Here is a 21232-nt window from a genome sequence, read left to right as displayed (position 1 = left end):
AATGTATTGTTATTGCTAATTTTTACACATCTTTTTATACTTCCCAGGCCTTTTCTCTGTTTCATTATCCGAACACAGGGTCACTGCAAGAGGTGCAAAGTTTCGTGGAGTCATTTGGCCTTCTGGTTTGTGGTACAGTGGGTCAAGAATTGTGAAAAATAGCAATTTAGAGCCTCTTTTATTGCTCTGTGCCAAAGGTTTTACCATAGCAAATGTGGGGGACATGGCAATGAGATAACTCCTAACTACTAAGATGTGTATGGCACCCTCATGCCTCTTGAAGGCCAAACATTTCCCTTGGAGGTTGTCCCTAGAGCTGTGATCCCCAGCTAGTGGCTCAGGAGTAACATGTTGCTCACCAACCCCTTGGGTATTGCTCCCAGTGGCCTCAAAGCAGGTGCTTAATTTTGAAATTCTGACTAGGAGGAAAGTTTTGGTTGCATAAAGAACAGGTGTACTGGAGCCTCCTGTAGGTTGCCATAGAGCCTTCGGTATTTGGGCAGCCCAGGGAAAACATTTTTGTACATTGTAGGAACATTGGATTAGAAAGCCCTTTTATATTTCCTAAGGATATTATACTGACAGATATATAGTGATAGTGATTTTGTTAAATGTTGTAGCAGAAGTTGACTCTCATGTGTAAGATACAACTAGTTCAAATTACTCTACAATTACTGGGCCCCACAGTAACATTATTTTAGGCTCCCAGTAAAGACTCTAAAGTCGTGCAGATTGGATGAGTTTGTGCAGACTGGATGGATTTCATATTTTGTTACCAACTCAAAGGTGACTCAAAAAACCCTGTTTGTGTGCGCTATAATATACCTGTATTTATTTTAGCAGTGTCCTGCCTCTTCCTACTGCTTTCACGCATATCATTCTTTTCTGTTTCTACAGCTGTGACTATTGCTGTGCCACAGACTTTCAGGCCCGTGTGCATGTGGTGTATGTAAAATGACATATATACTGTAGGTTATTTTTAAACATGGCCCTTAATGTGACTTCTGCTTTACATCTTGACATAGTAAATTGAATTGTGGCGTCGCTCTTGGCTGAAACGAATTGAATTACCAAGACTCCGATGGGGAAAGCAGTGTTGGGTGGAGACCTCTATGGAACATTCCCTCTGGGTCCCAAGTGATCTGATGCCAGTGACATATGTTTTTAATTACCTTTCTCTGGCATGCAGACTATTGCACAATAATAGGCGTAAAGACTAACCAATCAGGAGAGGCAATTGCTTTTCCTGGGGTTCAAAAATCTGTTGAGGAAATAGAAATCGGAGAAATAGAGTTTACACTGTGGGAAAAAAAATACATAGAACAGTTGAGCAAAATGTACAGAATACATGGGACTAGAGTCCCTTGTAAGAGAATTACAACATAATGGGATGGCTATGGGAGATCCTAATATCGCTTCCTCTACTGAAATGATGAGTCCAAAGGTCACAGGAAGCCCATTAAACATTTTGCTGAATTAAGTTGCCAGGGTCCCCTTATTGTACTGGGCTTCAGGATCAATGCAATGTAACTGTCTTGCAGTACTCTATGCCAGGCCCGGATTTGTGGAAAGGCCACCTAGGCCCGGGCCTAGGGCAGCAGGATTTTAGGGGGGCGGCATGCTGCCCAACCACACCCACATTGGTTCAAAAACACTGGGGATGCGCTGGAGATACAATAATTTTGGTTCAGATTATGAAAATTTGCACGAATAAAGGGGAGGGGACAGGGGCGACAAACGGCAGTGGGCCTAGGGGCGCCCACTATGTAAATCCGGCCCTGCTCTTTGCCTTTTATTTATTATATTTATTCATATGTAGCAATGCCTTTCTGGCTCTGTACACATAATTAATGAACATTACCTTCCCCACAGAGATTGCAATCTAATTTTGATTGCTGAAGACCGATGATTAGACAGGAGGAGTGAGGCTATTTATAAGATACTTTCCATTAAATTACTGATAACAAGATATGAATTTATAGCAGTCAGTATCAGTAATACTTCATTATCTCCCCTCCGCCAGCCTGGCCAGCAAAATGTTTGGTTAAACCAGTGTTTTACTTAAAAGCAGATGAAAAGCAGATGTTCTAATGGGCAGAAGATCAGAGTATACTGTATATGGGAAGCCCCACTCTGGCAGCTCTGCATAGCGCAGGGCCAATTGTAATCTCAGCGATAGTACTCGGCATATTGATTTCTCTACTTTCAGATACCCAATCTCAATCGATATATCGTGTACAGCGCTTTATCTTCAGTATGCTCCATGTAGGGATCTATCCACACTAGAAACCTGATCTTGGCTGTTGTTTCCTGCAAGAAAGGGTCAGCAAATTGAATACAATCAAACAGTAAAGGAAAAAGATTAAACTATTTTGTGGATGAAAAGTTCAGACCCCAACTCAGCAATTTACATTCAGCGCTGGGGAGTTTAATGACTAAATGACTGCGAATAGCACCCTCTCCTGGGTGTCTGTCTGTGCACCATGTGCCTCTGTATCTTTCTCTGTCTCCTTCTTAGTAGCTCCTTTCCCCTTCTGTTAGGGACTGGGTGCTTGTTTTATTCTACAGGACCTGTTATCCAGACCTGGGGTTTTCCAGGTAAAGGGTCCGTAATTTGGATCTCCATACCTTAAGTCTACTGACTGGTTTTACTTCCATAAGGATTAATTATATCTTAGTTTGGATCAAGCTACTGTTTTAGTATTACAGAGAAAAAGAAAATCTGTTTTAAAAATTTGAGTTATTTGAGTATAACGGATTCTATGGGAGATGGCCTTCCTGTAATTCGGAGCTTTCCGGAAAAAGATTTTCTGGATAATGGATCCCAAACCTGTATTTATGTATAATATATAGTGATGGGCGAATTTGGGCAGTTTCGCCGAATAATTTGCCAATTTCCAGCGAAATTCGCAAAACGGCAAAAAATTTGCAAAATGGTGCTGGCGTCTGTTTTTTGGACGCCAGCATCCGTTCTTAGCCGAATTTTCGCGAATTCGCGACTGCGAATAAATTCGCCCATCACTAATAATATACAATGATTGATATGGTTGGCAGTTACTGCATTACCATTGTAACTTGTAGGGGACCTCAGGAGCAGTTTGTACACATTGTTCCATTAGATTGTAGTCTGTATGAAACAAATACATACTGGCGTGGCCCCTCATTGGAGCGTGTATAGGCCATCTGCAGATACTGAATACGCAGGGGTCACATCTCCCTATTTTGAATTAATGGTAGACTAAATATTTTCTAGTGTAAAGCTGGATATACATAGGGCAATAAAAACCTTCCAGGCTGAGTCAGCAGCTTAATTTGCCATGTACGGAGCACTCGGACTACTTGCCCAATCAATATGTGGCCAGAAATCAGTGCATTGATGTGATCCTCAACCAATCAATCCCTGTAGGTCCACAGTCTGATCCATTTGGGGGCCCCCTTTTCTTTGAAGACTTTCGGTATCATTACATTAGCCAAGACACAAAGGTATCTGTCCAGTGTCCCAAAAGGACAGATATTGTAACAGTGGCTAGATATGGTACGGCTTCCTTTTTATTGTTCCATTTCATTCGGGCCAACAGCCTGACGGTCGGAGCAACAGGAAGTGCAGTTCCCCTTTCATTTAATTGAGTTTCCATATTAAAATATGGTACATGGTGGTTTTTGTGTACATTTTCTAGCAACATCAATCTCTGCGTGTAATCATTCAGACCCCTCGTAGCCCTTTATTAATTCAGATATCTTAATTTCCCCTTCAGGGAGCAGAATGTTTACGCTGCAAACTCATAAACCCGCGGAGCATAAATCATAACTTTCAGGCTGGTTGCTGTGAAGAGCAAACATCACCAACAGTCTGCAGCATCTTCTGTTTATACAGCTACAAAGGCCATTGTCACTGATCTAAAAAACATTACTGCTGCCAACTGGTTTATATTCAAACACCTGCAGGCAAACAGTTTTTCTATGGGGTCACAAAGACCAACTTTACTGCAGCGAATTTGTGTAGGGGGTAGTCACCCCAATTGTGTCCATTTTCTACCTAGAGAGTGTGCTCCCAGCTGAATCTGTTAGCATCTCCCCTATATCAAGATGGCCAGCGGGATTAGCAATTTATGGGCATTAAAGGAATAGTATAGTGACTATACTTAGAAAATGAGCACAGATTTCACATTCACAATGTTTCGACAGAGCTTACTGTTTCATTAGCACATATAATGCTAATGAATACCAATAATGGTCCCTTCCATATGAATAAACACAAATAAAGCTTCCTGTGCAAAATGAGCATTTGAGCATGAATCCAAAAATAAAGTGAATGTCAAGCCCACTGAAATCATGTCCTAGCAAACAGATAGCAGTTGTAATTCCAAGCCTAAGATTTGCAGAACAAAAAATATAAATACAGACAGTGCCCAGGTTATATACGAGATACGGTCTGTAGGTTTGTTGAATTTGTATGTAAGTTGGAACAGGTATATTTACCGTTTAAATGCTACTTGCAGATGTTTGTCTTAGCATAGTATTTATTTTTATCTTTTTGTGGATATTTATTTTTACATTTCTGTGCTCTGCAGTAGATAACACCTACCAGAGAGGTTTGGGGTGGGTGGTTTACTGGAGCTATATGCTAATAAAGGCCAAGCAAACCACAGTACATTACTGTAGTAGCCTCCATTTGTACATGCAAGTTGTATTTAAAGGTGGCCATACATGGGCCAATAAAAGCTACCGAAAGACCGAGTCAGCAATTTATTGGCCCATGTGTGTGGCCCTCCGACAGGCTTTCCCAAACGATATTGGCCACATGTCGATCGGAAGGGGGAAAAATCCTGTTGGATCGCGGACTGCATCTGTTCATTGATGCGGTCCCGCCATCTGACCACCCGTATGATCTGATCGTTGGGTTCTAGAGCCCACGATCGGATCAGAAGAAGCAGCCCAGATTTAGTCAGGCTGCTTGGCCAATGCCATAATGTTCCATAATGTTCCAAAATGACTGGGCACCTTGTGGGGTTCCTGCACTGCACTTGGCTGAAATGCATTTTCAAAACACTTGCAGCAATTGAGAAGAGAAAAAGCAAAACACAAACTTCTAAGGGCAGAGACACATGTCAAATCACCTCTTCTTCAGGGGACAAATCTCCCCGAACTGCCTCCCCACCATCTAGAATCTAAATCGCCGGTAGGGTGACAATTGGAGCACTTTGTTTTCCGAGGCCGCTCGAAGTTGCCTCACGAGGAAGGGGTGAACTGTTGATAGTATTTTTGGTCTCCCAATCTCAGCTTCCCCTCTACCCCTTCCACTTACCAAAAAGACCCAGACTCAAGAATATTTTACAAAAAATATAAAAACTTTATGACGGCAACTGGCAATCAAGGGTGTTTTGCCCAATTTGCTGTATGTAGATTGCTGCTTCCATGAAGATTACCATCAGATTGGCACTTAAACTTTATAGATTCACATGAGAAGGTATATAATATTTCACTGGGAGGGATCTGACAGAAGCGCTTATTTACAGGGATTTACTTTCTTATGACATTGTCTTGTCCAACCAGACTCCTAGATGTAACTGCTAATAATTAATAGGTCAGATTGGGGCTTCCTCTCAGAAACTATTACTTTCTGTGCATAATTCAGATAAGGCAGCAGCCCTTGTGCCTAAGGAATGGGCTTAGGGGGGATACAGATATACCAGCGATTTATTCTGATGTGTAGATGACATGATTGGTATAATGTATATGATAAGATGCCAGTGCTATGTTCTGTGGAATTATAAGGTGATATGAACAGTATGACAGCAGCAAGATGTTTTCATTTTGTATCATTCTTTGTGATTGTACCCACCTTGGTAATTTTTTGCTTGGTGGCATTGACTAATGGTGATGTCCTTCAGGTATGGAGGAAGGCCAAGCACCTAAACAGACCACATCCAATTTTATTGAAGTATATGTGTAACATCAGGAGCTTTTTACTCTTCTCTTGCACAGTTTTACACGATTATGCCTGTTGTTCTGTGTTAGACTTAGGAAAGAATTAGGCTTTCCTCTTCAGCAAAACATTAAGTGTATTGATATTATTGACTCTTATGTGCTTGCAGGGTTTGGCATCTGAAGACTTGAAAGCCCCTTCCAAGCAACAAAGGTTATATTTATTCACCAAAGTGCCAATGGGAATCAGCCAAAACTCTACATAATCAAGAGGATGGACAGAAAACCGACCTGCATGGAGAGCCCATCCCTTGGTTCTGAAAAGGAACCTCTGACCTGCAGGGCTCGGTCAGAGTGTAAAAAGGACAGTCAGCTACTGAGGAACTGCAAACCCTCATTGCGTCTCTCTGAAGAGCTCAACAAGGTGCATCCCAGTCCAGGAGAACGAGGAGAACCAGGGCATATATCCAACAAATACTTGGCTGTGCAGAGTCCTGAGGCCCCTTGCAATGGCATGAGAAATGGCGGCGATGAAGGCTCAGCCCCTACGCTTACTGTCCTTCCAGCTTGTAGAGCTGAGATACAGCATCTGCAAACGGAAAAAGGAGAGAGAGAGACATGGAGTAAAAAAATTGACTTTCTTCTATCTGTTATTGGATATGCTGTGGACTTGGGAAATGTGTGGAGATTTCCTTACGTCTGTTACCAGAATGGAGGAGGTTAGTGCCCTAGATGTGCTTTGACATCCATGTATAAGGGAAGGTTTTTCTACAATTTGTAGATTTTATGTTCCACTTTCGCCCACAAAATGAATAAAGATTGAGATTTAAGTTAATAATTTATCTTTTATCAGCGGGAGGTTATTTAGAACTAGCACTACCTGAATTTAATGTAGTTGTTGTCTTACCCTAGTAGAACATTCACTTGCTAAGCACATGACCCAGGCATGAAGGTCTCACGTTTGTCTACAGAAAGGTCAACATGGATCTCATAGATTTAAGCCCTTCACGTAGGTGGAATGTAGGATGTGGTCTGCAGCATGATCTGGGCATAATGGGCAATGTCCAAGGTGTAATGGGTGTATAGTCAAAAGGCTCCTGAAACCACATAACTGTGTGTGCATGGGGCTATACATATATGTATATGTACCTATTCCTGCAAAACACTGCAAAGCAAATATTTGAATTAAAGAATAATTATTTGCCTTATTGTTAACCATTTCCTTTGGCTTTGGTGCGGGACCATTGATAATAATTGGTTGCGCAGATAGTCCTAGCTTAGGAGGTTTGCGATTATTACACATTTATCAGATAGTATCACTAAACCATGATGAACAAGATAATAAGAGTTATATTGCTAGTGCACAGATTAGCCCCAAAAAAAATATTCACTTCTGCTTATCTGCAAGCCAAAACAGTCTCAGCAAACGGTGAAGGGAGGGGATTGTTCATACAGAGCTTAAACTATTTATATATACCAATTATATATACCAATTTGAAGTGTGAAAGCAATTGTGAAAGCAAAACCATTTCCCGTTACTACTTTATTCTAATTAATACAAGAACATTTAGATTTTTTTAATAACAGTAGGCAGAATGGAGCTTCATCATAAACTCTAGGTAGAAACTGCCCCTTTGTTAAAATAGTGCATGGAATAGATTAAAGCTGAACATAGAACAACCAAAGCATATGATTAAATCATTTAAACTAAATTGGTAAAACATTGGTCAGCGTGAGGGACCTTCCTGGGCTAATATGCTAATATGGGATAAGATGCCCCAGCAGCTTTTATTTCTAAAGACTGAAATTCTGTTTCCTTACCTTCAGATTATTAGTCTTAGATTATTGTCTAGTCTCTGCCATTAACCCGACTGTTGCACCTGTTAATGTGAATGAGGAGCTAATTGCAAGGCCCAGCATTCAGAGGTGCAAGGGAGCCCTGTTCTCTATACATGCCGTTGACCAGGCATACAATCATTTATCTTTTCAACTTGATTTCACTGGCTGGGAAAAGAGGCGACAAATTGCTCACTTGTTTTTTTTTTACCTTTGGTAAATGCGCCCTGACATATTACTTTACTGTAAATATTGTACTTCTTCTTTTTAATAAAACTTTAAATCACTGAATATGAGCTGTTTAAAGGCATGTAACAAGCCTAGGTAAAGCAACTTAAAGGAACAGTAACACCAAAACATTATAGTGTATTTAAGTAATGAAAATATCATGTACTGTTGCCCTGCACTGGTAAAATTGGTGTGTTTGCTTCAGAAACACTACTATCATTCATATAAACAAACTGCTGTGTAGCCATGGAGGCAGCCATTCAAAGCTGAAAATGGAGAAAAGGCACAGGATACACAACAGAGAACAAGCTCTGTAATATATAATGGAATTCTTCGTAATTCTTCTGTTATCTACTGTGTATACCAGGGGTCCCCAACCTTATATACTCGTGAGCCACATTTGAATGTAAAAAAGAGTTGGAGAGCAACACAAGCATGAAAAATTCCATGGGGATGTCAATTAAGGGTTGTTGTTGGCTGTTTGGTAGTCCCTTCATGGACTGGTAGCCTACAGGAGGCTCTATTTGGCAGAACACCTGGTTTCTATGCAACCAAAACTTGCCTTGAAGCTGGGAATTCAAAAATAAGCACCTGCTTTGAGGCCACTGGGAGCAACATCCAAGGGGTCGGTGAGCAACATGTTGCTCGCGAGCTACTGGTTGGGGACCACTGGTGTATACTGTGCATGAATGGCTGCCCCCATAACTACACGGCAGCTTGTTTATATAAACTATAGAAGTCTTTTTGAAGCAAACACAATTTCTACCAGTGCAGGGCAATAGTACATTATATTGTCATTCCTTTTTTTTTTTTTTTTTTTGGTGTTACTTTTTCTTTAACTAGAAGTTATAGGCTCCAGACAAAATGATTTTAGGACCCCAGAATTCTAGGAAGATTTTTTCATGAATATATAATAAAAATGCTCATCAGTCCTGGCTGCCTTCAATACAGCTGGACCCCCATCAGCCTCAGTATAGTCATTACTCCCCCGACCTGTACATAAAATGGAGAGTTCCCTTCATGTTTCTATAATACTGCCCAGCTAGTTACGTTTTATCTGAATGTTATCTTCCATACAAATGGGAGAAATGATGTTGGTTATTCTGACTAGTGTCCAGACCTCACCCATAAACCCCGATATTAAACAGTGGCCTCTAATGGGCACATAGGTATGAATATGGTAGAATGCATATGTTGGAAATACAGGTGCTCTACTATGACATGTAGAGCCTTATTTTCCAAAAATAGGGAAAGTGTAAAGTGCAAAGAACGAGGACAATAGAATGATTATGCCAGGGATTAATTGCACTCGGCACTATGCATCGGGTTTTAATCTGGAGGAAGGTGAAGAGTCCTGCTTGCACCTATCAATTGTACAGGATCCCTGTATGGGCCCTAAGTGGTGCTGAATTTTCCTGTGCTGAGTCCAGGCCCTTAACTGGTTTGAGCACCGGAAAGGTAAGTGGGTGTCAGGCAGGAGAGAGCGCCTCTTGCCATAGATACAATTTATTTATGATTAAAATTTGGAGTCACAGGCGGCATCAGAGAATATGTCAGATTGTTCCGGTTTAATATTAAATTATTATTTGTATCATGTGATTATGAAAGCCAGAGATGATATGGTTAACGTCTGCTGCTGCCACTCACTCAGTGGCCAAATCATCCGGTTCACTAAGCACAATGGGTAAAGGAACTTGCTCAAAGCCACAAGCAGCTGAAGGGAGAAACTGATGGCTCAATGATTTAAAGACGAATGGGGTGACCAGCCAACCTTACAGTCATAGTCGGCATTTACTGGTAAATTAGAAAGTTGTTATTTGGTTAAAGATCGAGGAATCCTGGAAGAGGCATTTTTTACAAAACAAAATTGTAAAATCCTGAAGTTTTAGCAATGAAATACAACAGTGGATATTGTGTATCTGCCAGTGCTACATTTGTATGTATCTATATCTCTTCTGTGTGCAATGAAAATGGAGGGTGATCGCACCCAATGCCTACAGCAAAGCCTTCATGCCGAGGGATGTCATAGAGCAACAGCCCATTTACACAATTTAATTATTACTTACATGTCAACCTATGTAGCAGCAAAGCCGCAATGACATGTTGCCTTTGGTAATGACTGGCGGCAGATGTAATAATGTCTTCCTTTTCTATTCCCATATTTCTCCGCAATTCCATTCCCTTGACATCCAGGATTGTCAGTGCTGTGTTCTGTCACCCATTGCCCTTGTTTCAGCCAAACCATATGTTATGCATTCTTACTTCTCAATGTATATTATTCCTTAAAGGGTCCATACAATTTTCCTTTAGCTCCTTCCATCCCATTTGATTTTGTCCATGATTAAGATTCAGTTGTTACTAATTTGTTAACATTCCCTTTTCTCTATTTAGGGGCATTTCTTATCCCATATGTGATCATGGCTGTTTTTGGTGGGATCCCATTGTTTTATATGGAGCTGGCCATAGGGCAGTATCACAGGAATGGTTGTATTTCTATATGGAGAAAAATCTGTCCCTTATTTAAAGGTAAGTGTAAGAGGGATGCAGTTCATAAAATGTGAATAAATACAGAGCCATTACCGAAATATAAAATATCCATTTGTTATTTGGAGATAAAATTGTCGTACAAAGTTAAAGGGCATCTACAAAGTACTGCCAAAAAAGGTATTATTGCCTTAAAGTGGTTGTTCTCTATTGAGTTAACTTTTAGTATGATGTAGAGAGTGATATTCTGAGACAATTTGTAATTGCTTTTCATTTTTAATTACTTGTGTATTTTTTGAGTTATTTAGCTTTTTACTCAGCAGCTCTCCAGTTTTTCCGTTTCCAAAGTTCCCTAGCAACCATGCACTGATTTGAATAAGAGACTGGAATATGAATAGGAGAGGCCTGAATAGAAAGATTAGTAATAAAAAGTAGCAGTAACACTACATTTGTAGCCTTAAAGTGCATTTGTTTTTAGATGGGGTCAGTGACCCTGATTTGAAAACAGGGAGTTAGAAGAAGGTGGCAAATAGTTCAAAGACTGTAAAAAATAAACAAGCCAAAAGACTAAAAAGACTAATTGATTAGAATTAGTCATTTTATAACATACTAAAGGTTAACTTAAAGGTGAACCTCCAGAGCCGGATTTGTGGAGAGGCCAAGGCATGGGCCTAGGACGGCAAGACTGTAGGGATTGCATGCCGCCCGCCACATTGTAAGTCTGTGCACGCACCTGCAGGGGCCAAGGGATTGTTCGAGACTTTTCTTGCTAGGACCCTGCGGCGCGAAGTTGCCGGCACTAGGACCCTGCGGTGCGAGGCGGCCTCGGGGCACGCAAAACTGAAATCTGGGCCTGTGAACATCCTCTTTAATAAGGTTCAGGCTGCAAGAATCTGCAGTATTTTTGCTTCTCTTGTGACTTGTTCCCCCATTTCTTCATGGACGTTGGCCCTGTCCATGCTTACAGTAATTAAAGGGGTGGTTCACCTTTAAGGTAACTTTTAGTATTTTATAGAATGGCTAATTCTAAGCAACTTTTCAATTGGTCTTCACTGTTTATTTTTTTATAGTTTTGGAATTATTTGTCTTCTACTTCTGACTCTTTCAGATGGTGGTGACTTACCGTATATACTCGAGTATAAGCCGAGTTTTTCAGCCCCAAAATATGCTGAAAAACTCTACCTCGGCTTAAACTCGGGTCAATCGCAAAAACAGTCGCCGGCGCCTAAGAATATTCGATGGCGCCTTAGAATAGTAGCCGGTGCCTAAGAATAGTAGCCGTCGCCTAAGAATATTCGCCGGCGCCTTAGAATAGTAGCCGGCGCCTAAGAATATTCGCCGGCGCCTTAGAATAGTAGCCGGCGCCTAAAAATATTCGCCGGCGCCTTAGAATAGTAGCCGGCGCCTAAGAATAGTCATCCAAAAACGAGATTGAAACTTACCAGAAGCTGCTGCACTTCTCACCCTCGGCTTATACTCGAGTCAATAAGCTTTCCCAGTTTTTGGAGGTAAAATTAGGTACCTCGGCTTATACTCAGGACGGCTTATAAACGAGTATATACGGTACCCCATATAAACAAATCCTCTAAGGCTACACATTAGGGCAGATTTATCAAGGGTCAAAGTGAATTCGAGGGAATTTTCGAAGTAAGAAAATTCGAAATTCGAAGTAATTTTTTGATACTTCGACCATCGAATAGGATACTATGACTTCGAATTTACTTCGACTTCGATTCGAAGTAAAAATCGTTCGACCATTCGACCATTCGATAATCGAAGTACTGTCAACTTCGACTTCAATACTTTGCCAACTTAAACCTGCCAAAGTGCTATGTTAGCCTATGGGGACCTGCCAGAGCATATTTCTAAGCTTTTGGGTTTCGAAGGAAAATCGTACGATCGTACAATAAACTCGTTCGAATCTTACGATTCGAAGTAAGATCGGAGTATGATCGTACGTTCGGAATACGATCGTACGATGAATAAAATCTTTCGACTTCGAATTCAAATGTCGGAGGATTCTATTCGATGGTCGAATTTTGAAGTATTTTCCACTTCGAAATTCAGCCCTTGATAAATCTGCCCCAATGTTTGTGGCTATGTTTTATTGATCACCTTTCTATTCAGGCTTATCTTATTCATATTCTAGTCTCTTATTCAAATCAATGCATGGTTGCTAGGGTAATTTGGCACCTAGCAACCAGATTGCTGAAATTGAAAACTAGAGAGCTGCTGAATAAAAAGCTAAATAGCTCAAAAACCACAAATAATAAAAAATTAAAACCAATGGCAAATTATCTCAGAATATCACTATCTACATCCTACTAAAAGTGAATTCAAAGATGAACAATTCCTTTAACTTTAAAGGAACTTCCATATCCATATTTTGTACAGGGGTTGTGTATGTGTATTTCCTGTTTGATATGGGATGTACATACATTTCACCCTTTCTGTCAAATAAAAACCAGGTGCTTTGCTCTAGTACTAAGGCTACTTAGTGACTTTCCCAAGGGAACAAACAAAACAGACATTAGAGGTTTGCAGTGGGTGTTTCTGTGAAAATGTTCTTGGTGTTTCCTTGAGCATCCTGCATTGGGGAATTAAGTCAAAAGCAACAAACCTCTTGTCTGATATTATCAATGTTCTTGATGTACAAATGATACTCTAACAGTTCTCATTCAGTATTTAAAAATGAAAAACAAGCAATGAACCTCTGATTTGGTTCCTATAACTAATTGTGAGCTCTGAATTCATATCTCCCCAGGAATTGGCTATTCTATCTGCATGATCGCTCTTTATGTAGCATTTTATTACAACACCATTATGGCCTGGGCCCTCTACTACCTCATGTTCTCATTCCGCTCTGAGCTGCCCTGGACCAGCTGCCTCAATGAGTGGAACACGGCCAACTGCACCAACTACTTCCAAAACAGCAGCGTCAGCTGGTCCAACAGCTCCATCTCCCCAGCGGAGGAATTTTACACGTAAGTGCATGTAAGTGTGGTGAGGACACGTGGGAGATGGGAAAAAGATGAATGGGGAAAAGAGAATATTAGGCAGTGCCTGTCTCATAGAGGTTAGTGTCGGAAACAGAACATTCAGTTGGGTGCCCAACAGTACAGGTATGGGATCTATTATCCAGAATGCTTGGGAGTTTCTTAAGAATATTCTTCTCCATAATTTTTGATCACCAACCATACCTTAAAGGGGTCGTGCACCTTTTAGTATGTTATAGAATGGCCAGTTCTCAACTTTTCAGCTGGTCTTCCTTATACATTTTTTATAGTTTTTATAATTATTTGCCCTTTCCCGCTTTCAAATGGGGTCACTGACAAATGGTCTTTAAAGCTAAATACTTATTGTTGTTGCTACTTTTTATTACTCATCTTTCTATTCAGACCCTCTCCTATTCATATTCCAGTCTCTCATTAAAGTCAGTGCATGGTTGCTATGGTCATTGGACCCAAGCAATCAGATTGCTGAAATTGCAAACTGGAGAGCTGCTGAATAAAAAGCTAAATAACTCAAAAATCACAAATAATAAACAATGAAAACCAATTGCACATTGTTTCAAAATATCACTCTCTATGTCATACTAAAAGTTAACTCAAAGGTGACCAACCCCTTTAAGTCTAATTAAAAACATTTAAACATTAAATAAACCAAATAGGATTAGTTTGCCACCAATATGGACTCATGCAACTTAGTTACTATAAAGTGCAAGGTAAAGTTTTATTATTATTATTATTATTATTATAGTGAAAAAAGGAAACATTTATAAAAAGCAGAATTATTGGCTTGAAATGAACTTTATGGGAGATGGATTCCCATTATTGGGAGCTTTCTGTATTTCTGGTCTCCGTATAAGGGATCCCATACCTGTAACTCATGTTTAGATGTTACATAAAGCAAAAGTAAGGGGGTTGTTTATCAAAGGTCGAGTTTGTGAGGTTTTTTTCAACCTTGAATAAACTCAGAATATTTGCTTATTTATGAAAAAGCCTGAATGTAAAAAACATGATTGAATGCAATCGGGGAAAAACTGAAATACCTTGAATTTATCCGATTTTTAGGCTAAAAAAACCTTGAATTTATCAAGTGGAGTATCGAGTTTTTTTTTAATGAAAAATTTGTGTTTTACTGAAACTACCATCAAAAAACTCAAATTGTTCAAGAAAACACAACTCAACCTGTAATAAATAACCCCCTAGATGTTAGTAAAACCATTACTAAATACAAAAAGACTGTAAAGTGCCACTGCACAATTCAACCATTTCATCTGCTAAATGATATATTGAATAATGTATCCCCCCTTGGAAATAATAAGGATATTAAAGGTCACTTAGGTGTTCCATGATCATAGAAAGGCATGAAAAACCTATAAAACTCAAAAATCTCACATGTGCTGTTATTTATAAAAAATCTAGAAAATCCATCACTTAAAAACATGAAGAAAAATCAAGAGCATGGAAGAATCACATTCTACCCTTTGGATTTCAGCAAATTTTGAATTAGCCTGGAAAACTCAAATTGAAGTGTGAAACTACAACTCCCAGTGACTTACACATGAACGTACCAGCTTTTAGATGTTATGTTTGAGTTTGTTGTGCTTAATTAATATCAATGTTTGGGTTTCTGGAAACTTAAACTTGTGATTATTGAAATGCTCTAAATTCCTGAATTTGAATTTGAAAACTTTTAGATGTTATGTTTGAGTTTGTTGTGCTTAATTAATATCAATGTTTGGGTTTCTTAAACTTGTGATTACTGAAATGCTCTAAATTCCTGAATTTGAATTTTATTCAATATGCCCTTGCTCTTGAATACCATTTGAGAAATTTTTAACCAATTTTTAAAAATCTGAATTATTTGATTAAAATGGAATCTATGGGAGATGACCTTCCCGTAATATGGATCTTTCCGGATTAAGGGTAAACGGGTAGCAGATCCTGTACCTGTATTAGAAGGCATAAACTACCAATGTGTGAGGAATAGTAGTAATTGTAGGTTCAAAGGAATTTTTGGCAACTCCTGGCATAGCCGAGGGGTATGAGTCTTATATATTTACTATAAAGTATGATATTGGTTGTGCTGTATATTGGACTCCTTACATGGCATTAGAAAGTGTGTAAGGATAATGGGATGGTTTATTTGTAGACGAGTCTGAAATGGTTTTAACATGATAGATGTACTGTATAGGCACTGTAACAGTCACACTTATTCTCTAACTACATTACAACGGAAGCAGTTCCTACAATTATCTTATAGATTTTCATTAAAATGTCAAAATAATGGTGGACTTGGAAGCCCTAATGGCAACAGGAAATAAGTCAATATTACCAATTGTATCAATGTAAGGAAATGATTGCTGTGTAACATTCCCCCCACTGGATTATATTATACAGTTAGAGGTTTAAAGACTTTATCAGTAGAACTTGGCACAATGACTCATATTCAGTTTCATCCAAAAACGTCCCTCTTGCATTATGTTGAGAAAACTCCATTGCAGCCTGGCTACAGGTCTGAGAATTGTTTGAACAGCAAACTTTATAATAATGTCTTTAAAATCCTTTGTTTCCTCCTGTCTTTTAGCCGGCAAGTGCTTCAGATACACAAGTCAAAAGGTCTGCATGATCTTGGGGGAATAAGCTGGCAGCTCACTCTCTGTCTGCTCCTCATATTTACGGTCGTCTACTTCAGCATATGGAAAGGGGTGAAGACATCTGGCAAGGTCAGTGTGTAAAATAAAATCTATTAAAGGATGTATATAATATAGCCATGATTAACAACACACACGTATAAATGGATACATTGAACTCAATGTTTGACATGTTAAAGATCTGAAGACTGTAGGGCTCCTTTGCTAAGTGTTTTCCTTGCAATAACCCTGAGCAACTAATGAGATAATTGCACTGACCAGAGTTCCGAAGGTTAAACAATGGAAATCAGTGGTGGTAGTGGTTTCCCCTGAGTTCTGCACTGTGCTCCTTATGCTGGATTTTGAATCAGGGATGTAATTACCAGGGGTGCAAAGAGTGCGATCACACCAGGGTCCACACCCCCTTGGGGGCCCTCGAGATGCTTGCGCTGATTCGAAGGTGCACAGAAAACTGTGTCTGGAGAAGGGTGGGGGGCCTGGCTTCATGGAACGACCCTGTTTAGTTACGTTACTGTTTTAATTGTGGTGCATTGCAAGGATTGCAGCACTGAAAAGTTTAGGTGCAAATGCTTTGTGTATTGGGCTCTAATATCTGAGACCTTATTGCTCCCACACTTGCACATAGCTCTTCATACAGGAGGCCTATAGGCTTGTATTCTATTTTAAATACATTTTAACATATTAATATGATAATAGAGCTTTAGATTGGAGAAAAATGATTCGGATAAAACTCCTGAGTTTTCTGTGTGAAGGAAATATGGCAAAACCATGATTAAAACTGACCTTATGTGCTTTCCTCCTTTACCTGCCCCTGCCAGGTGGTGTGGGTTACTGCTACGTTTCCTTACATTGTGCTTGCCCTCCTGTTAATACGAGGAGCTACGCTTCCCGGTGCTTGGAGGGGAGTTCTTTTCTACCTGCAGCCCGACTGGGAGAAGCTTCTAACGACTGCGGTAAGGAAGAGATCTACAGATAGATTGCTAATGCCTAAAGCTGCCCCTACACACAGCTATAAGTAATTGTAAGATCATTGGGTGTGGAGTATTAACATAAAGAGCGGGACTGTAGGAAACAATAACAACAGAGTCTATGTTACTTTTTTTCAAACCCTGGTCTAAAGCAATAACTTATATCTTAATAGACATATCTAAATTAGGGTTGCACCGAATCCAGGATTCGATTCGGGATTCGGCCAGGATTCTGCCTTTTTCAGCAGGATTTCAGATTCTGCCTAATCCTTTTGCCCAGCCCAACTGAATCTGAATCCTAATTTGCATATGCAAATTAAGGGTGGTGAGATAATTGTGAGACTTTTTGTCACAAAGCAAGGAAGTAAAAAAAGTTTCCCCCTTCCCATCCCTAATTTGCATATGCAAATTCGGTTCGGTATTCGGCAAATCTTTTGAGAAGGATTCAGGGGTTCGGCCAAATCCAAAATAGTGGATTCGGTGCTTCCCTAATCTAAACATATTTATTCTTTGTGCTAAATATATATCTGTGATTATTAAAATAAGTAAAGGCTATTACATGAATTAGCAGGAATGTAGAGTGTAGCTATCGCCACAAAATTTCCCTAAAGCCTATACAAGTAAAAAGAGAAGAGATGTGGTGTATCCCAATGGTGATTCTGTAGTGAAGCGTCTCTTTGCCTCTTTGATCTATTTGCTAGGTGTCTTTTAATGTATAGGATAGTGTTTGTGCTGATGAATGCATGCCAATCCAGCCATTGTGCTCTGGGATGGATTCAGTGGCTAGGGGATATGAAAGGGAGGATAATACAATGCATCCCTGTAATTTCCTGGTTTATATTATGTCTCTGACTGTATCTTATAACTTGTTTCTGCAGGTTTGGGTGGATGCTGCCGCACAGATATTTTTCTCTCTTGGCCCAGGCTTCGGAGTATTACTGGCATTCGCCAGCTATAATAAATTCCACAACAACTGCTATCAGTTAGTATCATATGTATGATTTCCTCTCTTGTCAATAATAAACACCAAACCTGTATCAGTCATTTAGAATATTGCAGCACTCCTTCAGTATACTGTATGTGTGCAGCAGAACCAACATTTGGAATTATAGAGTGGCTGGCATTAAAATGAATGATATAGCATTACTGGTCCTTTACAAAAGTAGGATTCCTACGAAAGCAAAAAATTCAGGCAGCGTTGTCAGCTGTAACAGGGAACAGGGTAAAGCCGTCACACAACACAATAGAAAACCTTCTGAAAACCTGCCTCAGTACTATCACCGGATCCTTTTGTTTGTACATGAGTTTTAGAATTGACACCCAGGGGAGTAACTTCAGAGGAAGCAGACCCTGTGGCTGCAGGGGGGTCCAGGAGATAAAGGACACTATAATGCCTAAATCATATAAATTTTTAATAAATATTGGTAAAACAGGTCAAACTCTAGACATTTCAGGGGCCTGAAAAATAATTTGCCAGTATCTAGTTACACCAATATTGACACCTGTGCCAAACAGGCCAAATCAGTAGATAGGTCCAACCAAACAGATGTACAAGTGCACGGATGCAGCTTCAGGAATTCTTTGGTGCCATACTGCTGGTTTATTCCAAAGCTATTGAGGTTCTAAAGAGGACTTTAATGGGTTGAGTTGATGATGGTTTGGATTGATCAATGCTGCTAGTGCTTATGATCGCCATCAAATATGGCATCTTTTGGATTGTCATGGCCCAATGTCACAGGCACAGCTGTCATGTACTAGGCCCCTTCCACATCCTACTGATGAGAGGGCTTTGGAGCAATGTCTCAAATCAAATAATGCACAAGTGGCGATTGTAACCTACACTGTCATGGAATCTATGAAATACCTGCAAAAAGAAATATCACTCAATATTCATCTTTTTATAGTTCCAGTGGACAACTAAAAATGGGCTAAAACTTAGGGTATAGCATTATTCAGTATATAACTTCTTGTATTGGAATTTACTTGACTTAAAGAGATACTGTCATGGGAAAACATTTTTTTTTTTCAAAATGCATCAATTTATAGCGCTGCTCCAGGAGAATTCTGCACTGAAAAGAGTATACAGATTTTTTATATTTGATTTTAAAATTTGACATATTGTCAGTTTCCCAGCTGCCCCCAGTCATGTGACTTGTGCTCTGATAAAGTTCAGTCACTCTTTACTGCTGTACTGCAAGTTGGAATGATATCACCCCCTCCCCCCCCAACAGCCTAACAACAGAAAAATGGGAAGGTAACCAGATAACGGCTCCCTGACATAAGATAACAGCTGCCTGGTAGATCTAAGAATAGCACTTAATAGTAAAATCCAGGTAACAACAGCCTGCCAGAAAGCAGTTTCATCCTAAAGTGCTGGCTCTTTCTGAAAGCACATGACCAGGCAAAATGACCTGAGATGGCGCCTACACACCAATATTATAAATTAAAAAAAAATACACTTGCTGGTTCAGAAATGAAATTTTAGATTGTTAAGTGAATTATTTGCAGTGGAAACAGTGTAATTTAGAAATAAAAATTACACCGTAAGAGTTAGGGCACACGCTAAGATTCAGGGAGATTTAGTTGCCCGGCGACAAAGCGCCTCTTCTTCCGGTGACAAATCTCCCCAAAAAGCCTTCCCGCCGGCTGGAATCGTAATTGCCAGCAGGATGGCACTCGGATCGATTTGTTTTCCGATGTCGCCCGAAGTTGCCTCACGAGGAAACTCAGGGAGATTAGCTGCCCGAAGAAGAGCCGATTTTTCGCCAGGGACTAAATCACCCCGAATCTTAGCATGTGCCCTTAAGCTAAAAATCTCGACAGAATCCCTTTAACTGGTTGTGGAATTAGAACCCTGTTCTCCTCTGTTACTTACACTTGATGTTTTGTTGCAGGGATGCTCTGATTACCAGCACAGTAAACTGTATGACAAGTTTCATGTCTGGGTTAGTCATTTTCACTGTCTTGGGCTACATGGCAGAAATGAGGAATTTGGATGTCTCAGAAGTGGCCAAAGATACAGGTACCTTATATGCTAGAGATGTGGCACTATTTGGTTATTTTTCAGCTAAATCACATGTCACCTCACTGTACAATCGTTGAATGGAATCATCACTTCCTACATTTATTTCTCTCATTTGTTCTTATAAAGGGAGGGATTTACTAACCATCATTATAACTAGTTGCATAAGCCTTGAGTTTGCATGCTGTCAGGAAAAGTCAACTGATTCACATAGGGTTAATTTTTTCTTTGCTCCAACAACATTGTCAGATTTATTTGCCTTTGCTAGATTATAAATGGAGGAAATAGATATACATTTAAGACAGGAGTTGATGTGCTTTTATCACAACAGTGGTATCATTGGCAGCCAACATGCAAATATATTCTTAATTACAGGTATGGGATCCATTATCCAGAAACCCATTATCTAGAATGCTCCACATTACAGAAAGGCTGTCTCCCATAGACTCCAATTTATCCAAATAATCCAAATTTTAAAAATGGTTTCCTTTTTCTCTGTAATAACAAAACAGTAGCTTGTACTTGATCCAAACTAGGATATCATTAATCCTTATTGGAAGCAAAACCAGCCTATTGGGTTTATTTAATATTTAAATGGTTTTCTAGTAGACTTAAGGTATGAAGATCCAAATTAGGGAAAGACCCTTTATCCGGAAAACCCCAGGTCCCAAGCATTCTGGATAACAGGTCCCATACCTGTATTTTGAACAATGACTTTAGTGTTTCTACAGTATCTTTTTTAAACTGTAGTTCAAAAGATGACTTCCAGCTGACAAGTATGGCATCAAATACATGTCTCTTGCAAGGTCAATAATTAAAATACGAGTGAGCAGATAAACCCTTGTTTGCCCTGTGTGTGTGTTCAACCCAAACCTTATTAATTGCACTCAAAGGGGGTGTAAGCTCCTACAGAATCATTTACTTTTGTCCTCTCTAAAACACCTGTCAGGGCCGGGGCCGGTATTACAAATTTACCGGCAATGTAGCTGCCGGTAATTTGTAATACCCTTTACAAAAGCCCTTGTCCTCCAGTAAAAACTTACATCTTACAGCTTCTGCGATGTGACCCGGCCCTTTTGAGGCGCTACCCTGTGGCTCCGCCCCTTTTTA

General features: G+C 39.8%; 1 protein-coding gene across 1 annotated transcript in view; it reads left to right on the top strand.

Annotated features, from left to right (window-relative positions):
• slc6a4.L (solute carrier family 6 (neurotransmitter transporter), member 4 L homeolog) overlaps positions 1 to 21232 on the top strand; it is a 62326-nt gene that overhangs the window by 24769 nt on the left and 16325 nt on the right. The window contains exons 2-8 of the mRNA XM_018246085.2: positions 6096 to 6644; positions 10381 to 10515; positions 13238 to 13457; positions 16066 to 16204; positions 16951 to 17085; positions 17979 to 18082; positions 19995 to 20122. Coding sequence (XP_018101574.1) covers positions 6200 to 6644; positions 10381 to 10515; positions 13238 to 13457; positions 16066 to 16204; positions 16951 to 17085; positions 17979 to 18082; positions 19995 to 20122 — 1306 coding nt within the window. The 5' untranslated portion in view covers positions 6096 to 6199. The remainder of the gene's footprint in view (positions 1 to 6095; positions 6645 to 10380; positions 10516 to 13237; positions 13458 to 16065; positions 16205 to 16950; positions 17086 to 17978; positions 18083 to 19994; positions 20123 to 21232) is intronic.

The sequence above is a fragment of the Xenopus laevis genome, chromosome 2L (assembly GCF_017654675.1).
Source record: "Xenopus laevis strain J_2021 chromosome 2L, Xenopus_laevis_v10.1, whole genome shotgun sequence".
Taxonomy (NCBI): Eukaryota; Metazoa; Chordata; class Amphibia; order Anura; family Pipidae; genus Xenopus; species Xenopus laevis.
This window is presented reverse-complemented; position numbering and strand designations above follow the sequence as displayed.